The sequence below is a fragment of the Podarcis cretensis genome (assembly GCF_951804945.1).
Source record: "Podarcis cretensis genome assembly, chromosome: 1".
NCBI lineage: Eukaryota > Metazoa > Chordata > Lepidosauria > Squamata > Lacertidae > Podarcis > Podarcis cretensis.
In genome coordinates this window covers 131,058,514-131,077,526 of record NC_137170.1, presented here as the reverse complement: position 1 = coordinate 131,077,526, position 19,013 = coordinate 131,058,514, and the positions used below count along the sequence as shown (strand labels likewise).

Here is a 19,013-nt window from a genome sequence, read left to right as displayed (position 1 = left end):
GCAGAGTTGGTATCTACCAATGCTCCTCATACAGCACATCGAGGTGGCCAACGTGGTGCCCTTAATTTGTTGCTAAACTACAACTCCCACCATCCCTCTCCAATGGCCATGGGTGTAGCCAAGGGGAGGGCAGGGAGGGGCAGCTGCCACCCCCCCCCCCCAAATCAATACAAAACAATAAAAATACATAGCTAACTGAAGTTCTGCCCGCCCCCAACAAAAATGCAGGCTACACCCATGCCAAAGGCCATGCTGTTTAGGGCTGATGGGAAAACATTAGCTACCCCTGGAATAGATTTACGGATGACTAACCTTTCCTGCTGGGACGCAGGTGGCACTGTGGGTTAAACCACAGAGCCTAGGACTTGCCAATCAGAAGGTCGGCAGTTCGAATCCCCGCGACGGGGTGAGCTCCCGTTACTCAGTCCCTGCTCCTGCCCACCTAGCAGTTCGAAAGCACGTCAAAGTGCAAGTAGATAAATAGGAACCACTCCGGCGGGAAGGTAAATGGCATTTCCGTGTGCTGCTCTGGTTCGCCAGAAGCGGCTTAGTCATGCTGGCCACATGACCTGGAAGCTGTACGCCAGCCCCCTCGGCCAGTAAAGCGAGATGAGCGCTGCAACGCCAGAGTCGGCCACGACTGGACCTAATGGTCAGGGGTCCCTTTTAAACGTTTCCTGCACCAATTCTAGCCCTCCCCTCCATTTTAGTTTCCAAGACACACTTTGACAAGACCACCAAGGTGGTCCTCTTTGAAAGAGTTTTTTTCAATCATGGGAGATAAATTAGAAGCCAGCAGGGCAGTTAGGAGCGCTGCGGCAGAATCCACTTATTATACAAGCCACCTTGCTGGCTGGCAATATCCCCTGCCCAGCACTGCCAAAAACTCCAAGCCATCTGCTGTTCAATTCAATTAGCAAAAACGCAGCTGGCACTCTCCGCAGAGGCCCCTCCTTGCCATATTCCAGGGTTTTTACCGCACGTAAAAGGCACCTCCGCATTATTACGACCGTGGCGGGAAACACCAGAAGAAACGCACCATAAATATCTCTTCAAAAATCAAATCCTAAATGCACAAGAGTCTGTTTGCGATTCCCTTTCGAGTTCTGTCCACGCCGGCTCAGCCTTGCCGACACGGAACCCCCCAGTCCTGATCATTTTACTGATGCCCAGACTGGGCACCCACCCTCTGCCATGTTCTGAAGAGGAAAAGTGCAAAAAACTTCTGTTTGCAAGCAAACATGGCGTCTGATGTAGGTGCCTTTTCTCCCCATTCATGCGGAAAGAGGCACGCCCCAGCCATTTTGTGGTCTGGTATCTTTTTCCGTCCTTTTAGATGTGGCAGCCATTTGGCGTTAGGCCACACAGATGCCATGGCAGCCATTTTGTTAACGGTGCCCACGGCACTCTCTCCAAATTTGAAACAGGCCCCCTGTCGTCGTCAGGTATTTTGTGTTTTCACCTTGTGTTTTTATTTTTTTTATTTTTTAAAAAATAATTTTTATTCGTTTTTCAAACACATAATAAAAACAGAACAAAACAAGCAAAAGAAACACAAGAAAATCAAAACACAAACGAAAACATACAAAACAATTAAACCAATATAACTTCAAGATTATAATTTCATGCCCTTCTTTCTTTTGACTTGTGTTTTTGACCTTGTGTTTTTAGGTCACAAACCTTCCCACAGTCTTCAGATGAAGGCCGGAATGCAAATTTAAGAAATTAATTTAAGAAATAACAACAACCACCGTAACCCTGGGGGTGCTTGTCAGAAATGCACTTTGCAATATGCGGGAAGCTGTTTTTACGGAGCTTAAAACAATTTCTGTTTGAACCAATTGTATTACTTTTGACTGAAAAAGCATAAAAGCAAAAACAAAACAAAGTAGACTGGAGAGTCCAAAGAGGAATGTTTCGTGTTATGTCACAAATTGCTTGTAATTCTTGTGTGTTCAAATGTCCATTCTCCCTTGCATAGCCATTTTTAATTATAGTTGTTATTATTATTACAGTGGTACCTCAGGTTAAGTACTTAATTCGTCCCGGAGGTCTGTACTTAACCTGAAACTGTTCTTAACCTATACATATACATTTCTCAGTCATGTGGCTGTTACATTCATTTTTAACTATGAAAAGCAGGGGGGAGGGTCTACTTCACTAAATAGTCCATAAATGACCATATTCTGGGGAAGATTCCCTTCCTGTGTTTCACCTACAGTGGTACCTCAGGTTAAGAACTTAATTCATTCCGGAGGTCCGTATTTAACCTGAAACTGTTCTTAACCTGAAGCACCACTTTAGCTAATGGGGCCTCCCGCTGCCGCTGCGCCACCGGAGCACAACTTCTGTTCTCATCCTGAAGCAAAGTTCTTAACCTGAGGTAATATTTCTGGGTTAGCGGAGGCTGTAACCTGAAGCGTATGTTACCCGAGATACCACTGTATTTATTGAATTTATACCCAGAGGTCAGAGGTCTCAGGGCAGTTATAGTGCCATGCAATCCACATCTAACTTATGTTCCTTTCATACCCCTGTGAGGGGCAACAATAGCACCAAGGTCACCTCTCGGTGGGCGTCCTGGCTGGGCAAGGACTGAACTCCACGCCACCCCAACCCGAACACATGCCTTTCCGCACTCAATTTCTTGCATTAGATTTCACAGCTCCTAATTTAATCCTCACAACGATCCTATGAGGTAGGTTAGGCAGAAGAGGCGTCCATTGGTCCAAGGTCATCCAATGAGCTTCACGGTGGCTTGTGCCAAATTCAGCGGGATATTATGGATTCGCAGAAGCCTCTGTTTGATGTCTGTGATGCCCTGCTTTTGATGCCTCTAGTGGTTCCCTCCCTGCCAGAGACGTGAAGCTACAGGAAACTGGGCACGGGGCCTTCTTGGTAGTGGCGCCCTCCCTGAAGAATGTTAGGGTGTGAAACCTTAGACGCTGGCAAGTTAGCAATGTCATGTGACTTTAAGTAGTCAAGCTCGTTAAGTTGTTAAGTTGCTCATTATATAAAGAGTGTTTGTTTTCTCTGCCTCGTGGGGGCGTGAAGCAAAAATGTCTGAAAGCTCCGGAGGTGTTTCTGTTAGCTTTCTGCAATAAACCTGTCTTTGGAAAGACAGGCTTCCCTGTGTCGTTATTTCTTTGCTGCTGAGACTCTGAAGCTTGTACTGCAACAAGAATCTCTGCACTGGACTTAATCAATGCTCTGCAAAGAGAACTGTTGCTGGTTGCGCAGCGGAAGCGTTTACTGGGCCAGTACACAGACTCTCTTAAAGAACACCCTCCCATCAGATGTCAAGGAGATAAACAACTATTTGACTTTTACAAGACATCTGAAGGCAGCCCTGTTCAGGGAAGATTTTTAATGGCTGGTGCTTTACTGCAGGGGTAGGCAACCTAAGGCCCGTGGGCCGGATGCGGCCCATTCGCCTTTTCAATCCAGCCTGCGTATGGTCCGGGAATCAGCGTGTTTTTACATGAGTAGCATGTGTGCTTTTATTTAAAATGCATCTCTGAGTTATTTATGGGGCATAGGAATTGGTTCATTTCCCCCCAAAAAAAATATAGTGCGGCCCACCACATGCTCTGAGGGATGGTGGATCGGCCCACGGCTGAAAAAGGTTGCTGACCCCTGCTTTACTGTGTTTTTAATATTTTGCTGAGAGCCACCCAGCGTGGCTGGGGCAACCCAGTCAGAAGAGTGACATAGTAATAATAATAATAATAATAATAATAATAATAATAATAATAATAGGCAGAAGCCCAAGGATCCATGTAGCGGCATGAACAGAAGTACCCCAAATGCTACACAGGGAGTTTAATACTTTTTTTAAAAAAAGTGAACCCAGTACAGTGGTACCTCGGGTTACATATGCTTCAGGTTACATACGCTTCAGGTTACACATTCTGCTAACCCAGAAATAGTGCTTCAGGTTAAGAACTTTGCTTCAGGATGAGAACAGAAATCGTGCTCCGGCGGCGCGGCAGCAGCAGCAGGAGGCCCCATTAGCTAAAGTGGTGCTTCAAGTTAAGAACAGTTTCAGGTTAAGAACAGACCTCCGGAACGAATTAAGTACTTAACCCGAGGTACCACTGTAATACATATGACCGTCCAAAGATCCCTTAAGGCCATGAAGTCGACGGCTTTGGTTAGGCGTTAGGTGTCCAGCTGTCCAGAAACCATTTTTAAGTGTTACTAAACACGTGCCTAAGAACGGGTAAATAAATAAAAAAATCGCCTCCAAACTATCTCTTTGGCAAGCAGACTTGCCCTAGGAACCCCCTAACCTTCATTTGCACCTGAAAGGAAAAGGTGTGAGCAGAGACTTGGTTAAATACCACGCTCCTCTAAGGCAAGGAGCTTTTCAAAAGGCATCAGGAGAAATTTAAATAGTTGTCAGAGTCAAGTAAACTGCAGCCTCTCTTCTGCTCTGCAGCAGCAACATTGCCTCACCAAATTTCAGCAGGGAAGACCGGAGAAAGTTTTGAGCGTCTCCCTCTCTCACACACGCAGAGATCACTGGCGGCTTTGAGCTCTTGCGCTGTGAAACAGGCCGCCACTCTCAAAAGCTTAAAGGTAAAGGTAAAGGACCCCTGACAGTTAAGTCCAGTCGCGGACGACTCCAGGGTTGCGGCGCTCATCTCACTTTACTGGCTGAGGGAGCCGACGTTTGTCCGCAGTTTTTCCGGGTCATGTGGCCAGCATGAGTAAGCCGCTTCTGGCAAAACCAGAGCAGCGCACGGAAATGCCGTTTACCTTCCCGCCGGAGCAGTACCTATTTATCTACTTGCACTGGTGTGCTTTAAAACTGCTAGGTTGGCAGGAGCTGGGACCGAGCAACGGGAGCTCACCCCGTCGCGGGGATTTGAACCACCGACCTTCCGATCGGCAAGCCCAAGGCTCAGTGGTTTAGACCACAGCGCCACCCGCGTCCCACCTCAAAAGCTTATCCCACAATGAATGCGGTCATTTCTATGGTTCAAACCCAACTCATATTTTTGTAAACACCAGCAAGGAAGAGCACTCACAGGTCTTGTTGGGGTTGATGTGCTGCTTGAGGAGATCCATGGACCCGAGACTAATCACAAGACGCCGTCCAAACCAGAATGAGACCACAGGGCCGTATTTCTCATGAAGATTCACCTGGAACTCATGCAAGCTACCGCTAGCGATGATATCTGGGAGGTTTCCATCTCTGGAACGAAGAAAGGACAGAGATGACCGCTGGGTGGTAGGACAACTAAATTTTACTCCACTGAAATTAATGAACAGCTTGGCTGATTACTTTCAGTTGAATATCACCCATACAATTTGCCATCAAAATTCTGAACATGCAAAGATATAGAGGGGTCCCATTAGAACCCTCCACTGCCCTTTGCCATGGCAGACATGTTTCAGTTGGTGACAAACCTATGGCACTTGAAGACCTGCTGGAGTTCCCTGTGGTCCATGCAGAGATCTTCACTTCTGAATGCTCCTGGTGGAGCCACTGGACACAGATAGGAGTATGCTTTGCTGCCAATGGGGTACCCAGGGATGTGACGGCCCTCATGAACCCTTGGGCAAGAGTAGCAGTAGTAGTAATAATAATAATAATAGTTTATTATTTATACCCTGTCCATCTGGCTGTGTTTCCCCAGCCACTCTGGGCAGCTCCCAACAGAGTATTAAAAATACAATAAAAAATCAGACATTAAAAACTTCCCTAAACAGGGCTGCCTTCAGATGTCTTCTAAAAGTCAGGTGTTTTTTCTTTCCTTGACATCTGATGGGAGGGTGTTCCACTATCGAGAAGGCCCTCTGCCTGGTTCCCTGTAACTTTGCTTCTCACAGGGAAGGAACTGCCAGAAGGCCCTCAGCGCTGGATCTCAGTGTCTGGGCAGAACAATGGGGGTGGAGACGCTCCTTCAGGTATACTGGACCGAGGCCGTTTAGGGCTTTAAAGGTCAGCACCAACACTTTGAATTGTGCTCAGAAACATACTGGGAGCCAATGTAGGTATTTCAGGACCGGTGTTATATGGTCTCGGCGGCCGCTCCCAGTCCCCAGTCTAGCTGCCGCATTCTGGATTAGTTGTAGTTTCCGGGTCACCTTCAAAGGTAGCCCCACGCAGAGCGCATTGCAGTAGTCCAAGTGGGAGATAACCAGAGCATGCACCACTCTGGTGAGACAGTCTGTGGGCAGGTAGGGTCTCAGCCTGCGTACCAGGTGGAGCTGGTAGACAGCTGCCCTGGGCACAGAATTGACCTGCGGCTCCGTGTTTAGCTGTGAGTCCAAAACGACTCCCAGGCTGCGCACCTGGTCCTTCAGGGGCACAGGTACCCATGGGAACTCTCTCCCTATCAGCAGCTCCCAAGAAGATCAGAACATACCCATTTGTGCACAAAAATATTACAGTGGTGCCTCGCAAGACGAAATTAATCCGTTCCGTGAGTCTCTTCGTATAGCGGTTTTTTCGTCTTGCGAAGCAAGCCCATTGACAGCTTAGCGGATTAGCGCTATTAGCGGTTTAGCAGCTTTTAGCGGATCAGCTGATAAGTGGCTTAGCGGCTTAGGAAAAGGGGGGGGGAAGGGGGAAAAACCCGCAGGAACTCGCAAGACATTACATCTTGCGAAGCAAGCCCATAGGGAAATTCGTTTTGCGAAGCGCCTCCAAAACGGAAAACCCTTTCGTCTAGCGGGTTTTCCGTCTTGCGAGGCGTTTGTCTTGCGGGGCACCACTGTACTCCTCTGTGCACGGAGGGGAAAAGATTCATGCCCTTGATCAAGCGTGGAAAACCTGCAGCTCGCCAAGTTTTGCTGGACTCCAACTCCCATCAGCCTTGATCAGCTTGCCCAATGGTCAGGGACGATGTGAGTTGTAGCACTGCAACATCTGGAGACACGATTTCCCATCGTTGTGCCAATCGAACATGTAAGAAGCTACTTACTTTTCATCCGTTGGAGTCATCCCTGGGATACCTGAAGCCTGTCTGGAAGACTAAGGAAGGAAAGGAGCAATAATCATAACCACAATCCACGGTTGATGGAATTCAACCACGTAAACGGAGGCTTGAACAGAACATCAAGATTACCGTATTTTTCGCTCTATAAGACGCACCAGACCACAAGACGCACCTAGTTTTTGGAGGAGAAAAACAAGAAAAAAAATATTCTGAATCTCAGAAGCCAGAACAGCAAGAGGGATCGCTGCGCAGTGAAAGCAGCAATCCCTCTTGCTGTTCTGGCTTCTGGGATAGCTCCGCAGCCTGCATTCGCTCCATAAGACGCACACACATTTCCCCTTATTTTTTAGGAGGGAAAAAGTGAGTCTTATAGAGCAAAAAATACGGTATGTGCTGCAGATGTACTAAGCGAGACCATTATAAAGCAGCAGTGGATATCTAAAAGTATTCCCCCCCCCCCCAAAGTTTGAAATGCTCAAAGGGCAGAAAGATAGATCAACTCAAGATATCAAACGGCAGCACATTCCCAGGGGTTTGAGGCAGCAGTCTTTCCTGACCTGACCCTGAAAAATGTGGGACCCTTTGTATGTGAAACGTGATCCGAGTTCGAATCAGGACAACCCCTGCCAGTCGGAATAGCACTGGCTTGCTAGAAAGATGGTGGGCTCTTCTGCGAAGGGCTGTGATCCTCAACACACTCACGAGGCAGCAGTCCCCCTTGCATCCAACCTCTGAATAAACAACTAGTAAGACTCTGGGGTTGTGCGCCCATCTCACTTAAGAGGCCAGGGGCCAGCGCTGTCCAGAGACACTTCCGGGTCACGTGGCCAGCGTGACATCGCTGCTCTGGCGAGCCAGAGCCGCACACGGAAACGCCGTTTACCTTCCCGCTGGTAAGCGGTCCCTATTTATCTACTTGCACCCGGAGGTGCTTTCGAACTGCTAGGTTGGCAGGCGCTGGGACCGAGCAGCGGGAGCGCACCCCGCCGCAGGGATTCGAACCGCCGACCTTTCGATCGGCAAGTCCTAGGCGCTGAGGCTTTAACCCACAGCGCCACCTGCGTCCCTTGGGGGTTAGGGTTAGGGGGCGCAAATCCACGGGTTAGGGGGGCGCAAATCCACGGGTTAGGGGGCGCAAATTACTTGCCTTGCCCGGGGTTAGGGTTAGGGGGCGCAAATCCACGGGTTAGGGGGCGCAAATCCACGGGTTAGGGGGCGCAAATTACTTGCCTTGCCCCGGGTGCTGACAACCCACGCTACGCCACTGCCAAAGACGGGACTCCCTCCCCAGGAAAGCCATTAGCGCTGCGGGGGACGCGCCGCCCGCTTCCGCGCGGCCACTTTCTCCCGGCGCCCCAAGATTCTAGAACCCCTTTGATCTCCCCTTTGATCTCCCGGCGCGCGCGGTGCTGCCTTTACCGGGTAGAGGTAAAGCACGGCCCCCACCAGGACCAGCAGGAAAGTGACGGCGAAGATAGCGAAGTCCAGCATGGCAGCAGCCCTTCCTCGCCCGAGTTTGGGTGGCAGCAGGGCGGAGATCCGAGCAAGGGGAGAGGCGAGAGCAATCGAGCTATCGGCTGTGCGAGGAAGGCGGGGAGGGGGCGGGACTTTTCCTGGAAACGCGCGTGCACGCACCCCCCCCCCACCCAACCCGGCTGATGGAGGTCCAGTCCCAGCTGCGCCCAAGGGTGCGTTTTGCAGCGCCTCTCCGCGCGCAGATGCTGCTGCGCCGGGTCTGGCGTCCTTACGCTTTCCGGGAAGAAAAGCGGTGCATTTGCACTGTTTTGCACTGTTTGCACTTTTTTGCACTGTTGCTTTCCCCCCCTCCCTTAGGCTTTGGGTTACAAAGCATTCCTGAAGCCCTCGATCCCGTCGAAGCCGCAAGGACAGCTGAAGCAAAATTCATTGGTAAATATTGGTCAATATTCATTGCCTCGCCGACGGTTTTTGTTATTTTCCTACGCAGGTTGGTCCGCTGCCCTCCGGTACAAAAAGTCTTGTAGCGGTTGCTTATGAACCAGAGCTTTGTTTAGTATTTTTATTAAATTTTCTGTTTTACAATTTCAGATAGACACTTTGCATCCTTGAGTGACGTCTCTTCTCTTTCCATGGTTCGTTTTGCATATCTTGTATCCCTGCATATTTCACAAAAACTATACCAATCGGTTTTCCATTATTACGTCCATCAAAAATTATTTACGCTGTTGAATTTATCTTAACGCTGCCTGCGTTTTCAGCTGCACACAGTTATTTCCCATATATTCAGTACAATCATACCTCAGGTTGCAGTAGCTTTGGGATGAATATTTTCGGGTTGGGCTTTACGGCAACCCCGAGCGCGTTACTTCCGGGTTTCGCCGCTTGCACATATGCAGATGCTCAAAATGACATCACGCACATGCGCAGAAGCGGCAAAACGTGACCCACAGACACGCCGTCGCATCTTACATTTAATTCAGGATGCGAACGGGGCTCCGGAACGGATCCCGTTCGTATCCAGAGGTACCACTGTAAACCTGTAAACGTTTTCCAATCTTCCATACAAACGTATGTTCTTCTTGTGCTCAGAACTTTGGATCTGCTTTCTTAGATGAGATTAGAATGTATTGTTTCTGTACATTACTTAATGTGTTAAAAATAGGTTTAAGCAGTGCACTAAAAACTGAAACAGCAACAGGCAACTTACAAAATAATACAAAGTTGCTAATCAATATCAATCCATTTTCCTTCTGACATACCCTCCCTCTCGGCCTCCAGGTTCTCCCCCAGCATCCAAACAAACTCTGAGCTCACCCACAAAAAGTCTTGCAAGAAGAAAGAGTTCTTTGAAACAGTGGACATCATTCTAGTCCAGGGGTAGGTAACCCAAGGCCCAGGGGCCGGATCCAGCCCAATCGCCTTGTAAATCCGGTCTGCAGACGGTCTGGGAATCTGCATGTTTTTACATGAGTAGAATGTGTGCTTTTATTTAAATTGCATCTCTGAGTTATTTGTGGGGCATAGGAACTTGTTCATTTCCCCCCCCCAAAAAAATATAGTCCAGCCCACCACATGGTCTGAGGGACGGTGGACCGTCCCACGGCTGAAAAAAGGTTGCGGACCCCTGCTCTAGCCTCTTTCTCTAGATTTGCTTTTTATGGGCAGGCCCAAAGTGGATGGGAGTTCCTCAGGCTTCCCACAGCTCTGTCTCTTGATCATAATTTTATTAATTTTCAGTTATAATCTAATAATGTGCCGTAAACCTTCCATAGTGGTTGGGGAAACCCAGCCCGATGGGTGGGGTATAAATAATAAAATTACTATTATTATTAGTTTTCAATTATAATCCAATAATAGCCTCATTGGGACGCAGGGGGCGCTGTGGGTAAAACCGCAGTGCCTAGGACTTGCCGATCGTATGGTCGGTGGTTCGAATCCCCGCAGCGGGGTGAGCTCCCATCTCTCGGTCCCAGCTCCTGCCCACCTAGCAGTTCGAAAGCACCCCTAAATGCAAGTAGATAAATAGGTACCGCTTTATAGCGGGAAGGTAAACGGCGTTTCCGTGTGCTGCGCTGGTGCCGGCTCGCTAGAGCAGCTTCGCCACGCTGGCCACATGACCCAGAAATGTCTTCGGACAGCGCTGGCTCCCGGCCTCTTAAGTGAGATGAGCGCACAACCCTAGAGTCGGACACGACTGGCCCATACGGGCAGGGGTACCTTTACCTTTAATAGCCTCATTACGGTGGTATCTTTGTGGTTGAACTTAATCCATTCCAGGAGTCTGACTCCCAGAACCATTTGAAAACCAAGGCACAATCAAAAGCCATGGTAGCTGCATCGGATGTTCGGCTTCCAAAAAACATTCGCAAACCAGAACACTTACTTCCAGGTTTGCGGCATTAGGAAGCCAATTTGTTCGGGAGCCAAGCTGTTTGACAACCAAGGTACCACTGTACCACAATACCAATTTATAACGCAGTTACTAGTACCAATTGTTCAAATACCGAATTATATAATTTAGATAAAGTGGCCCCCCCATGTGCTAGATTTATTTGCTTTATTTCTGCATTCCAAAATCTTATTAATATCCATTACATTCCAGTCATAATAATAATCCCTTATACAACAACTGACGTGGGTGGAGCTGTGGTCTAAACCGCAGAGCCTAGGACTTGCCGATCAGAAGGTCAGCGGTTCAAATCCCCGCGACGGGGTGAGCTCCCGTTGCTTGGTCCCTGCTCCTGCCCACCTAGCAGTTCAAAAGCACGTCAAAGTGCAAGTAGATAAATAGGTACCGCTTTGGCGGGAAGGTAAACGGTGTTTCTGTGCGCTGCTCTGGTTCACCAGAAGCGGCTTAGTCATGCTGGCCACATGACCCGGAAGCTGTACGCCGGCTCCCTCGGCCAATAAAGCGAGATGAGTGCCGCAACCCCAGAGTTGGTCACGACTGGACCTAATGGTCAGGGGTCCCTTTATCTTTACCTTTACCTGTTAGGCCTGTCCGCTGAAAACTAGACTTCAGCTGCAGTCTAGCACAATACTAGAATGCAAGTGTGATTGTAGCAGGCTGCCTTCCTTTGAGTCAGGCTATCCTCACATCTTTCTCAGTATTGTCTGCCGTGAATCGGCTGCTGATAACTCTCCAAGCTCTGTCTTGAACCGGAGAGTTTTTGCAAGCAGACCAGGAACCCTGAGTTCCACTGAACTCAGCAGCCCTCACTTTTGGATAGAAACGCATAGGATTTTGCCAGTAGGGTGCAATTCTATATCCACTTCTCTGAGAGGAAGTCCCATGGATGTGAATGACTTCTGCATCATAGGATGCTCTGTTAGCACTCATCCCAGATGCTGGCTGAAACAGCTTTGACATCTTTTTTTTTTAGAGTCACATCCCTCAAGTCTTCTTCCTGGGTTGGTTTTTGGCCATATGGGTCTCAGGTGTACAAAGCACAAAGTCATTTGGGTCATATGAGTCTCTCTCTCTCTCTCTCTCTCTCTCTCTCTTTTTCCAAAATATTTATTGCGGTTTTTTACGACAATGGTCTGATGCAGCCAGTTAGGAAAAAAGTTCTTGAGGTTGCACAAACAAGCGCTTAAGCACACAAAAAGGAGGAAAGAAATGAGATGCATTTACTCCAAAAGGGGAACCATATTTTTGTAGCAAAAACATGTCACTGCCCTAAAGAAGACTTTTTGAGGCTCTTAAATGCATTCTGACCTAAGCCTCTCATGCTTGGCCAACTGAGCCGGAGCTCTCCATTGTGCCATTGCAATGTACAAACGCCTTTATAAAGCTTATAAATTGATGAAGAAACCCTACACCTTTTTAATTGGCTTTTGTTTAATTTGCTTGGGGGTAGTGGCTGACTTTAGATATTGTTTAAAACCACCTATGGTTTGGCATGGTGACTTGTGAGCAGACGGCAGAATAGAATCGGAAGGTGTGGCTGGAAGTGGGTTTGCAAACCATGGTTTATACTTGTGGTTTGGCATGATGTCTGAATGGACAGCCTATGGTTTTACTGATCACTCTGACTCCAGCAACTCTCATAGAGGGGAGTGGTCTTTTGAGCACTAAAAGAGGACAAAAAACCGGAATAAATAAAAATCTCCAAACTATGGTTGCTTGTGTTTGGAAACTCAGTCCCTCTTTGGGTTCTTGTCTATGGTACCACAAACCTGTTGGGATTCAGAACTTACTGGGTTAAGTTTGTTCTGAGTGTGCCTCCCATTCTGACGTTTGAAAGGAGGGAGGAGCTCTACTTGTTGTTCTCTCTGTGTCTCTGAGAGAGGACGCCATGAATGCTAGCAGTCCAGGAGAATTTGGGAAATGCTGAGCTGTAAATGTTTGCTGCAATAAAGAACTGATGAATTTGGACATACACAGTGCTTGGTGTGTTTGGATCTGAAGCAGACTGCAACGGTTTTGATCCGCTGTGCTTTTACTCTGCAAGGCGAAACCGGAGAAGAACAAAGTCTGAGCGCAGCTTGGCTGGGAAGCGTGCCGGACCACTGGGGCTAATTGGGGCCATAAAGCAATTAGCTGGCCAGTGCAATTAAGATCTTATCAGATCTTCACAGGTTATGGAGGACCTAATTACCGCTAATAAAACTGTTGCTAAGAGTCTGCCGGTGAGCTTTGAAGTTTGAAGTCAGCTTGGCAATAGCTGGAAGACGCTACTGAAGCGGCAGAGGTCTGCGTTCTGTGTTTTGCCTGCTGCAAAGAGGCAAGAGTTGCTGAGGCAGAGAGCTGGGAAAGCAGCTGTGAAGAATCGGGTGCCGGAGAGCTGACTGGTGAAACGTGAGTACAGCAGCTGGGGCCCCGGGAAAGAGGAGAGAATGGCAGACAGCCAGGTCTTTGAGGACGTTCCGCTTGAAAAGCTCACTTTAAGAAGTTGGGCAACCTGGTCCAGAAGAGTAAGGGGTTGGTTTCTGGTTACTGGGCTTTGGGATGTAAGCCAGAGAGAACCACTTCCCCTGAATCCAGGTCCTGAAGGGACAGACATTACAGGCTTTGAGGCTGCGTTGCCTGAAGATAGCCAGCAGAGAATGCAAAGAGAGCTTGCTATGCTAAAAGCATGCGTACATGCATCACTTTTGCCCAGTTTGGAGGGCGTAAAGTCAGCAAGGGCTGCCTGGGAGGTGCTGAGAAGTTTGTGTGAAACTTCAGCAGGAGGCCAGAGCCCTGGAGGAGTCATGCAGAGCCTAGAAATGGCTGTAGCCCCGGTCCCTGAGGTGCAAGTCGGGGGGGCTGAGAATTCCAAAGGCAAGTTTCAAAAGTTTTCCACTGTGAGTGCTGAAGTGAAACGCAGTTTCAGCGAGGGCAGGGCTGGCACAGAGTGCTCTTCCGGAAGAAGGGGGGCCAGGCCAGCTGAAAGGAGCCCTGGGCAGTATTTTTCCACTGAGGATTGTCGTCGTCAGCCAAAGTCTGAAAGGCTGCGGAGAGCTAGACGTTCCAAGGTCGGCCACCTGGACAGAGTGAAGATAAGGCCTAAAGAGTCGCGTGGGAACGCAGAGGCCAGGCCGGTCTCCAAGGCAACGGAGGAGGCTACTTCTACGGAAGCTGCCAAGGTCCTGAGCAAGGGGGAGTTGGTTGCCAAGACAACCAGACAGAACTGCTGCAAAAGCCCAGAGAGAGGGGGCAGCGATACGTTTGTTGCCAGTATGGCTTTGTTTGAGGACAGCTCTGAGAGCCACACTGATTTTCGCTTTGTGATCGACTCAGCAGCTAACTGCAACCTGATCCCAGAGACCCCTGCAGTCGAGATGTGGAATTGCAAGGCAATTCCGGCTGGAAAAACTGTTCAGTTTGCAAATGGGACAAAGAAAAATGTGAATAACATTGCAAATGCTTTGTTTTCTGTTTTGCAGGAGCAGATGGAAGTTTGCATTGTACCAGGAGTGCAACACTGTATTTTATCTGTGCCTTATTTGTTGAAAAAGGGGTTTAAGGTTTGCTTTGAACACGATGTTTGTACAATCTCCAAAGGAGGGAAGCAACTGGTCAGAGTTGCAAAGGGGCAGAATGATCTCTTCATTCTTAAAACGTCCCTGGAGGGTGAGGGGAAGGTTGAGAAAGCACAAGCCCTGCGTGCTACAGTTCCCACTCATGTTTCATGTTCTTGTGTGTGGCATAAGAAGACAGCGCATGCCTGTCTTGAAGAACTACAGGTGCTACCTGAGGTTTCCAAAGGCTGTAAAATTGAAGAATGTGCAAGAGTCCTAGATTGTCAGGCTTGCAGACAGGCAAAGGTAAGAGGGTGCAGTTACCCCAGGGTGGAGAGGGTAACCACAAAACCTTTTGATCTTGTGCACATAGATCTGTTGGGTCCCATGAAGGAACCAAGTTTGGGAGGGGCCAGGTTTCTGCTGACGATGCAGGATGATTTTTCGCAGAACACCTGGACACATGGTCTCAAATCCAAGGAAGATGCAGCACAGCTGATTAGACGTTGGATTGAGGAGGTGGAACTAATGTTCTCCACCAGAGTCAGGGAAATTGCTAGTGACAGAGGTTCACAGTTTACTGGGTCTGCTTTGCAGAAGTTCTTTCACAAGAAAGGGATAAGTCACACTGTGACTTCTCCTCAACAGAGGGGGGTGGCAGAGCTAAGAAGTGAGGCTCTGGTTAAAGCTGCACAGGTGATGCTGTCAGATTCTGGGTTATCTCCAAGGTTTTGGATGGAGGCAGTTAAATATGTGAGCTTCACCTGGAATCGGTCCTACAATCCAGTGGTAGGAGACACACCGTTTTTCATGCTTCACGGGAGGAAGCCTCAGGTACACTTCCTCCGTGAGTTCGGATCAACGGCCTCGCTGCCGGTGCCTGAAGCTTTGCGAGGGCCAGGTGAACCCAAGTTCCAGAAAATGATCTTCTGTGGGTATGAGCCAACGGCTCGTGCATGGAGGTTTGCGTACCCGTCAGGTGATCAGAGTAAGCTGCTGATCAGTAAACACGCTGAGTTCTGTAAGCAGGAGGAAAGGTCAAAGACCCCTGCCAGACGCGATATTCTTTCAGAATGTCTTTCCGATTCAGAGCAGGAAGGTTCTGATGAGGAGGAAGGAGAGCCAGGGGCTGAGTCTGCTGATGACGATCAGCTCACTGACCAAAGTCAGGAGCAGGATGGGGCATCTCCGCAAGTTGTAAAAAGGGAGCCCAAGAGTGAGCCTAGTTCTCCTGTGAGGGTAATTCCAAGGGTTCGAAGACGCGTTAAGTCAGAGGGGGAATCCCAGGATGCAAAGGACACACCTGCTGACCACAGTGAGTCAGAGGAAGTGCCTGAGTTTGTGCCCAGGAGGTCCAGTCGCACAACGAAGGGAATTCCACCTGAGAGGTATCAGGCCACAGGTGCGTGGGTAAGTTTCGCACAGTGCGAATCTGAGAGTTGTGAGGATGTTCCACAGATGCCTGACAGGAACGCCAGGAGAGGGCGCAAGGCATTGGGGAAGGGATTGATCTCACAGAGGTCTGCAAAGGTACATCCACAGGTCTTGTCAGAATGCTCTGCAAGAGGGGGTGTTGGGATTCAGAACTTACTGGGTTAAGTTTGTTCTGAGTGTGCCTCCCATTCTGACGTTTGAAAGGAGGGAGGAGCTCTACTTGTTGTTCTCTCTGTGTCTCTGAGAGAGGACGCCATGAATGCTAGCAGTCCAGGAGAATTTGGGAAATGCTGAGCTGTAAATGTTTGCTGCAATAAAGAACTGATGAATTTGGACATACACAGTGCTTGGTGTGTTTGGATCTGAAGCAGACTGCAACGGTTTTGATCCGCTGTGCTTTTACTCTGCAAGGCGAAACCGGAGAAGAACAAAGTCTGAGCGCAGCTTGGCTGGGAAGCGTGCCGGACCACTGGGGCTAATTGGGGCCATAAAGCAATTAGCTGGCCAGTGCAATTAAGATCTTATCAGATCTTCACAAAACCATAGTTTGGTATGTCTGAACAGAACAGGTATGAGGCTCTTCGGTGATAATAGTGAGATAAATTGTCTTATTTGAGGCTTTGAACATAGCTCACTTGATTTATGAACAGGGTTGCCCACTTTTTAAAAAAGTGTTAATACCGTCTGCCTGGGAACTAAGGTGCTCTAAAGAACAAGTGCAGCTCGCTGCTGTCAGATACAGTGGTGCCCCGCTAGACGAATGCCTCGCAAGACGGAAAACCCGCTAGACGAAAGGGTTTTCCGTTTTGGAGGCGCTTCGCAAGACGAATTTCCCTATGGGCTTGCTTCACAAGACGAAAATGTCTTGCGAGTTTTTCCGACTCCCCCCCCCTTTCCCCCCCTTTTTCTAAGCCGCTAAGCCACTTATCCGCTTATCCGCTAAAAGCCGCTAATAGCGCAAATCCGCTAATGGGCTTGCTTCGCAAGACGAAAAAACCGCTAGACGAAGAGACTCGTGGAACGGATTATTTTCGTCTTGCGAGGCACCACTGTAACAGCTGAAGAAGAAATTCACACATTTTTCAAGCGGTTGTTGCATTGAGTGTAAATAGGTGTATGTTTAGCATGAGGAGTTCTGGGCTGCAAACCTGCTTATACCATGGCATTCAGCTTTTGCGGGGATGCAGGTTCCTCCATTCAGAAAATGTTTCCCACGTCCTGGCCAGGCCTGTGTGTTCTGAGATGCTCAAATGCCTGTTGGGCCTCTGCAATGGCTTCTTGCCCCCCAAGCAATCTGCATGGGGCATAGTGAGTCTCGAATAGGCCGGCACAAACATGCGGTAAGAGTTGGTGATTCCCCCCCCCCTTGAGTCTCAGAGGTGCACAAAACTCAAAAAGCCTCATCTTGAAGAATATGAATAGATTGAATGTGTGGTGTTAATATGCCTTGAAAAATAAACAAATATTTAATATTTTGAATATTTTGTTTGCCAGGTTCAAAAAGACATTTGCAGTATATTACAAAATTCATAAAAAAGGTAAAGGGACCCCTGACCATTAGGTCCAATCACGGATGACACTGGGGTTGCGGCGCTCATCTCGCTTTATTGGCCGGGAGAGCCGGCGTACAGCTTCCAGGTCATGTGGCCAGCATGACTAAGCCGCTTCTGGCGAACCAGAGCAGCACACAGAAACGCCGTTTACCTTCCCGCCAGAGCAGTACCTATTTATCCAGTTGCACTTTGACGTGCTTTCGAACTGCTAGGTTGGCAGGAGCACGGACCGAGCAACGGGAGCTCACCCCGTCGCGGGATTCGAACCACCAACCTTCTGATCGGCAAGTCTTAGGCTCTGTGGTTTAACCCACAGCGCCACCCGCGTCCCACAATTCATAGTTGCTAGGTAATTCTTTTTTGTATCACTATTACAGGAAACACGGGAGAAAAGGATCCTGCGGTACCACGGAGAACCCAAGACACCTCCTGTTTTGGTGAGTAACATGTTTTCAGTCTGGCAGCTATTTCTCCCTCTGTCCAGTTGACCGTTCTTAATAGTTCCCTTAAAATGTACCACAAGGCATATAGATCAGGGGTAGGCAACCTAAGGCCTGGGGGCCGGATGCGGCCCATTCGCCTCCTGAATCCGGCCCGCGAATGGTCCGGGAATCAGCGTGTTTTTACATGAGTAGAATGTGTCCTTTTATTTCAAATGCATCTCTGGGTTATTTATGGGGCCTGCCTGGTGTTTTTACATGATTAGAATGTTTGCCTTTATTCCGTGATGCTGGCCAGCTCCTGCAACCAATGGGAAGCTGTGCACGCCTCCTCTGCACCGGAAGGAGTGCCGGAAATAGCATTTGTGCATGTGTGTGTGTGTGCGTGCATGCGTACTCCGGCAGACCGCAGCGTCTGCGGGACCATGAACCGGCCCAAGCCACAAAAACTTTGTCGACCCCTGATGTAAATAAAAGCTTGCTGTTGCCATCTTTCATTGTATCATGAGACTTTGCATGATGGGCATAGCAGCCGTGGATATAAAGGTAAACGACCCCTGGACGGTAAAGTCCAATCAAAGGCGACTATGGACTTTCAGGCCGAGGGAGCCGGTGTATGTCCACAGACAGCTTTCTGGGTCATGTGGAGAAGCATGACTAAACACACTGTGCCATTGCACACAGAAACGCGGTTTACCTTCCTGCCGCAGTGGTACCTATTTATCTACTTGCGCTGGCGTGCTTTCGAACTGCTAGGTTAGCAGGAGCTGGGACAGAGCAACGGGAGCTCACTCTGTCGCGGGGATTCGAACTGCCAACCTTCTGATCGCCAAGCCCAAGAGGCTCAGCAGTTTAGAACACAGTGCCACCCATATGACTACAGCTCACATTGGGTGTTTTGTGTTCTTTGGAGCCGAGCCTCAAATCATTCTCCACCAGCATGTAACCAGCGAATTCACATTTGAGGGGTTAAAGCTAGAACTGGATAGGGAACCAGTAGTGTCCTCCAAGAAACACACTCAGTCTTAACAGTTATGTACATTAGTAACTTCAAGTTTGCCTCGTTCTTCCTTTGGTACAGAGGGAACACCCCCAAGGACTATGACCCTGGAGCGGGCTTCAGTTTCCTGGTGACAGTGAGTCCAGGTAAGCTGTAACGTCAATTGAAGAGAAGTCAACTTCCAAGCAGACTCTTGCTTAGCAGAAAAAGA

General features: G+C 48.8%; 1 protein-coding gene and 2 long non-coding RNA genes across 4 annotated transcripts in view; 1 reads left to right on the top strand and 2 right to left on the bottom strand.

Annotated features, from left to right (window-relative positions):
• CYP20A1 (cytochrome P450 family 20 subfamily A member 1) overlaps positions 1 to 8,511 on the bottom strand; it is a 41,906-nt gene extending 33,395 nt beyond the window's left edge. Inside the window, exons 1-3 of the mRNA XM_079980584.1 lie at positions 8,370 to 8,511; positions 6,936 to 6,985; positions 5,034 to 5,200 (exon numbers count right to left, since the gene is read on the bottom strand). Coding sequence (XP_079836710.1) covers positions 5,034 to 5,200; positions 6,936 to 6,985; positions 8,370 to 8,441 — 289 coding nt within the window. The 5' untranslated portion in view covers positions 8,442 to 8,511. The remainder of the gene's footprint in view (positions 1 to 5,033; positions 5,201 to 6,935; positions 6,986 to 8,369) is intronic.
• The window catches only part of LOC307220053, a 260,005-nt gene continuing 242,159 nt past the window's right edge, over positions 1,168 to 19,013 (top strand). Inside the window, exons 1-3 of one of the 2 annotated variants that reach the window (XR_013840660.1) lie at positions 1,168 to 1,445; positions 17,740 to 17,799; positions 18,884 to 18,948. This is a non-coding gene — a long non-coding RNA (uncharacterized lncRNA). Of the gene's footprint in view, positions 1,446 to 8,627; positions 8,859 to 17,739; positions 17,800 to 18,883; positions 18,952 to 19,013 lie in introns of those variants that run through there. The other variant, XR_013840661.1, reaches the window with a different exon arrangement.
• Positions 2,774 to 5,021, bottom strand: LOC307220703. The gene is made up of 3 exons (XR_013841054.1): positions 3,794 to 5,021; positions 3,271 to 3,683; positions 2,774 to 2,909 (listed from the first exon to the last, which is right to left on the bottom strand). It is a non-coding gene; the product is annotated as an uncharacterized lncRNA (long non-coding RNA).